The sequence below is a fragment of the Medicago sativa genome, chromosome 7 (genome assembly GCF_051527215.1).
Source record: "Medicago sativa cultivar Bolivia chromosome 7, Bolivia_mono, whole genome shotgun sequence".
NCBI classification, from domain to species: domain Eukaryota; kingdom Viridiplantae; phylum Streptophyta; class Magnoliopsida; order Fabales; family Fabaceae; genus Medicago; species Medicago sativa.
The window spans coordinates 102,705,898-102,710,537 of record NC_140755.1 but is presented as its reverse complement, the minus strand read 5'-3'; the positions used below and the strand labels follow the sequence as shown (position 1 = coordinate 102,710,537).

Sequence of the window (4,640 nt, the reverse complement as noted above, 5' to 3'; positions counted from 1 at the left end):
TCTATTGTTTTGAATTTACATGTTAATATCTATTTTTTTTTTGATAAATCCATGATTGTCTCATAAATTGTCATGCAAATTTTTGTTCAAACATATATTTTTTGTTCAATATCTATTTTTTTTAGACATGTTATTTGAACAACCATTTGTATGACAACTTATGGAACAACCATTGATTTATAAAGAAAAGTAGGTATTGAAAAAAGGGTTAATTATGTTTCTAGTCCCTATAAAATAGCGACCTTGTAAGTTTAGTCCCTACTTAATTTTAATAGCATTTTTAGTCCCTATAAAAAAAATTTACTTATAATTTTAGTCCCTGCTAAAACAAAGTTTGATTAATTATCCTTAAACTCTTAAATTTTTGAACGATTTTTTTGAGACAAGATTAGAACACTATGAAAGGTTCGTTTACTAAAATTTAGAATTTTCTGACATGAAATGAATTAAATATGAATTTTTTAAAACGACAAAAGTTAAAGATAAAAAGTAATAAAATCTGGATGTAGAAATCAAATTTTGCAATAATTTTTTGCGGACGAACTTTTAGTAATGTTCTAAACATGTCTGCAAAAAATTGTTCAAAAATTTAAGAGTTTAAGCATAAATTAAACAAATTTGAATTGAGTAGGGACTAATACTCAGTGCAGAAAAACAAAATTAGGGACTAAAAATGCTATTAAAATTAAGTAGGGACTAATCCAATAAATAATATTTTTTAATATTCCTTCAAAAAAAAAAAACTTTTTAATATCTTTTTCTCCCTCTCTCATGTTCTGGTTGTCGTCAATAATTTCGCAATATTTTATTATACTTTATATCTCTTTGAATGGTTGAAGTCCATATATAAATATTTTATTTTACATTTCATACACGACGGAGAAACAGATAATTTCCTTCTTCTTCTTCTTCTCTTGTTGAACAACATGAATTGTGTGACACAGCTTGAAACAGATGACTCTGATTTTGTTGAAGTTGATCCAACCGGTAGATATGGCAGAGTATGTTATTAATCATGTTTTGTCTTTTTTCCATTTTACCATGTTTTTCACTTTGTTTAATCATGTTTTGTTTGTTACAGTACCATGAAATTCTTGGCAAAGGAGCTTCCAAAACAGTGTATGAATACAAACCCATCTTTTTTTTTCAATTTTGCATCATACCCATTTTTTATTTTTCCAAAAAGACTGTTTTTTGTTTTGTTTTGGGTTTCTTCAAGCTGATTACTTTTATGAAGCAACTATTTGTTTTTCTATGTTTGTAGAAATGAACATTTGAAGGTTTTGGTTTTGATTTTTGGGTTTGAATTGATGCAGATATAGAGCATTTGATGAGTATCAAGGGATTGAAGTTGCTTGGAATCAAATCAAACTACATGATTTCCTACAAAACCCCGAAGATCTCGAGAGGCTTTATTGTGAAATTCATCTCCTCAAGACGTTGAAGCACAAAAACATTATGAAATTTTATACTTCTTGGGTTGATACTGCAAATAGGAATATCAACTTTGTCACTGAATTGTTTACTTCTGGCACTCTTAGACAGTGAGTTCTCATGGTTTTTAACTATATGATGATGATGATGATAAGATTCGTTAATTTTTTTTTTTTTTTTGTGCTTTTGAGATCTTCTGTTGGATGAAATTTAACTTGATTTAATTGATGAAATAGGTATAGGCTAAAGCACAAGAGGGTTAATATTAGAGCAGTGAAGCATTGGTGTAGACAGATCCTGCAAGGACTTCTATATCTTCATAGCCACGACCCACCTGTGATCCATAGAGATCTTAAATGTGATAATATTTTCATTAATGGAAATCAAGGGGAGGTGAAGATTGGGGATCTTGGTTTGGCAGCGATTCTCCGGAAATCACATGCTGCTCATTGTGTAGGTATGTTTTTTTTCTTCATGTTAGTATGTATAATATGAGCTTGTTTAGATTTGCTTATTTGAGCTTATTTATTTGGCATAAGCACTTGCGAGACTCTTTGAAAAAGCTTATGAAAACAGCTTGTGATGTGTCCATTAACTGTTTTCACCTTATTTTCCATAAGCTCTCTAGGATAGGTTATGAAAACAGTTTGACTTTACATTTTGTTATAGAAATTACTTATGCATAAGTACCTGCATGATAAATGTTTATTCTATAAGCTCTTAATTAAGTTATTTATCCAAACAAGAAAAATTCTAGCATACTTTAACATCAATTGCAATTAGTCCACTTAGTTAATGGTTTGACACTTAGAGTCAGAGGATTGATTTGAACTAGGGTCGGTAATTTTAGTTAAGAGTTTTATATCTGTGCTATTTACATATCCGCAGGAACGCCTGAATTCATGGCACCAGAAGTATATGAAGAGGAATATAATGAATTAGTTGACATTTATTCCTTTGGTATGTGCGTATTAGAAATGGTCACATTTGAGTATCCTTATAGTGAATGCAGCCATCCAGCACAGATCTACAAGAAAGTTTCTTCTGTAAGAATAATTTCTTTCTCTTTCCATTTAAAGCGTTGTTTCTTTCTGGAGGGGCAAAATATCATTGACATTTTACATCTATAGGGGAAAAAACCAGATGCTTTGTATAAAGTGAAGGATCCAGAAGTGCGAGAGTTCGTTGAGAAATGCCTTGCAACCGCGTCTCTAAGGCTGTCTGCAAGGGAGCTTCTAGATGATCCTTTTCTTCAAATTGATGATGACGAATATGATTTGGGGTCGGTAGATGTTGGAGAGTTTGGTGACTTGGGTCCTCTCGTTAGTCAGTCATTCTTTTCAATTGACCGCAGCTATAGTAACATAAGTACTGAATACTCCAATGGTTTTGGGTACGAAGTAGATTGGTATTCTCAGCCAACCGAGATTGAACATGGAATTGAACTTTTTGAGTGCCATGACGATGAACCCTCCAAAGATGTTGACATAAGCATCAAAGGCAAGAGGAAAGACGACGGTAGTATCTTTTTGAGACTAAGAATTGCGGACAAAGAAGGTTAGAACAGCAACTCTATTATTTTGCTATTTTATTCTCATGATTTGTGTATATGTTAAGATGGAATTTAAGCTTGACAATTTGACTTATTCATGTCACAGATCGTATCCGAAACATTTATTTCCCATTTGACATAGACTTGGACACGGCATTAAGTGTAGCAACTGAAATGGTTGCGGAACTCGACATTACAGATCAGGATGTTACCAGTATAGCCCGTATGATAGATGGAGAAATTGCTTCTTTGGTACCTGAATGGAGGCCAGGACCAGGAATTGATGAAACCATCAACTATTCAAATCAAAGTTTCTGTGACAATTGTGTGTCTAATCATACTACAAATACAGATTCTCTTTTACGTAATCAAAGTGCAAAAAACTTGCACCTTCTTCAATGCTGCACGCACGGATGTGCTTCAATGCACGGCCGGTTTGAGGAGATTACATTCCAATCTGAGGACTATGACGACATCCACGTTAGCGAGGATGCACCTAACATATCAAGCAAATCAGATTTCTTGCAGTATCAGGAATCATGGAATCAGCACGAAAGCCGTGAACTGAGTCCTGTAGAGTCTACTCGAAGCCATTCTGATGAACGATATGAACTATTAGATAAATCATTGCTGATTGAAGATAAAAGAGAGGGTATTCGGGAAAACAGTTTCGCACCCAACGCAGGAAACTCCTTGAAAGATTTATCAGGAAACCATTTTTTATCTACTATTGGTTCTCTATATTGTGGAGTTGAGAATGATTATGAGAAAGAGATCCAACATGAGTTGAGATGGCTGAAAGCAAAATATCAAATGGAGTTGTGGGAACTTAAGGATAAACAGTTGGGTGTAGAAGCTAAATCTCCACATATTGAGCACAAAACACCACCAGAAACCGAAACAGTGAACAGTTTCGATAATGGGATTCATTTCCATAATTACAAGGATTGTGATTCCAGTTATAGTTCTCGAGAACAGAAGAGCCATCCCAATCTTGACACCCGAAGGGCCCAAAATTGCGGTGTGATATGTTCTAATGAAGAAGATATGGCTACTGCAAAGAATTTTTACACAAGGTTGTTTCTTCCAGACACTCTACACAGGACTGTTTCCCTCCCTGTTGATGCTGTGGATGTATAATATATATATACACACACACACACATACAATGTGATGCACTCATTGAATTCTTTTGTAGATCATGTATATGTATATACAATACATACCACCCTTAGAGTGTATATAAATTCAGCATGCCACCTTTTGTTTTTGGTTTTTCTTTCTTCTAGGAATTTAAATTTCTCCCTGCAAGGAAACCAAATCATTTTCTGAAAGAGTATGAATATATGGTACAGTTTATATTTAGATAAAAATCAGATTCTTTTTTGTGGATCTTGAATTAGGCTTGTACTATGATGGTGTATAATAATGATGGGGCAATTCTATGCAAATTTGGCAAAGTATTTTCCCAGACTAATTTGGAATAACAAGGCATGAGAAAACGTGTCGTGTGTAGATTGTGGAGTTGCATATATGTTTGTTACTTACCAAAAATCCAAATAGAACACTACAATAATTGTAGCAAGTGGCAACTGGGTCAAGTTGATGCACATGGAGATTCAATTCAACCATATAATATGGGTGTCTGTCTCTT

The 4,640-nt window shown here is 33.6% G+C and overlaps 1 protein-coding gene across 1 annotated transcript; it reads left to right on the top strand.

The window, feature by feature from the left end:
* Window positions 1–873: 873 nt before the first annotated feature.
* On the top strand, window positions 874–4,359 carry LOC146911498 (putative serine/threonine-protein kinase WNK9). Its single transcript, XM_085725369.1, has 7 exons — window positions 874–1,001; window positions 1,082–1,119; window positions 1,317–1,544; window positions 1,671–1,891; window positions 2,323–2,480; window positions 2,565–2,991; window positions 3,093–4,359. Exons 1-7 carry the CDS (start codon window positions 927–929, stop codon window positions 4,124–4,126), a joined length of 2,181 nt encoding a protein of 726 aa, XP_085581495.1. The 5' UTR covers window positions 874–926; the 3' UTR covers window positions 4,127–4,359.
* Window positions 4,360–4,640: the final 281 nt, after the last annotated feature.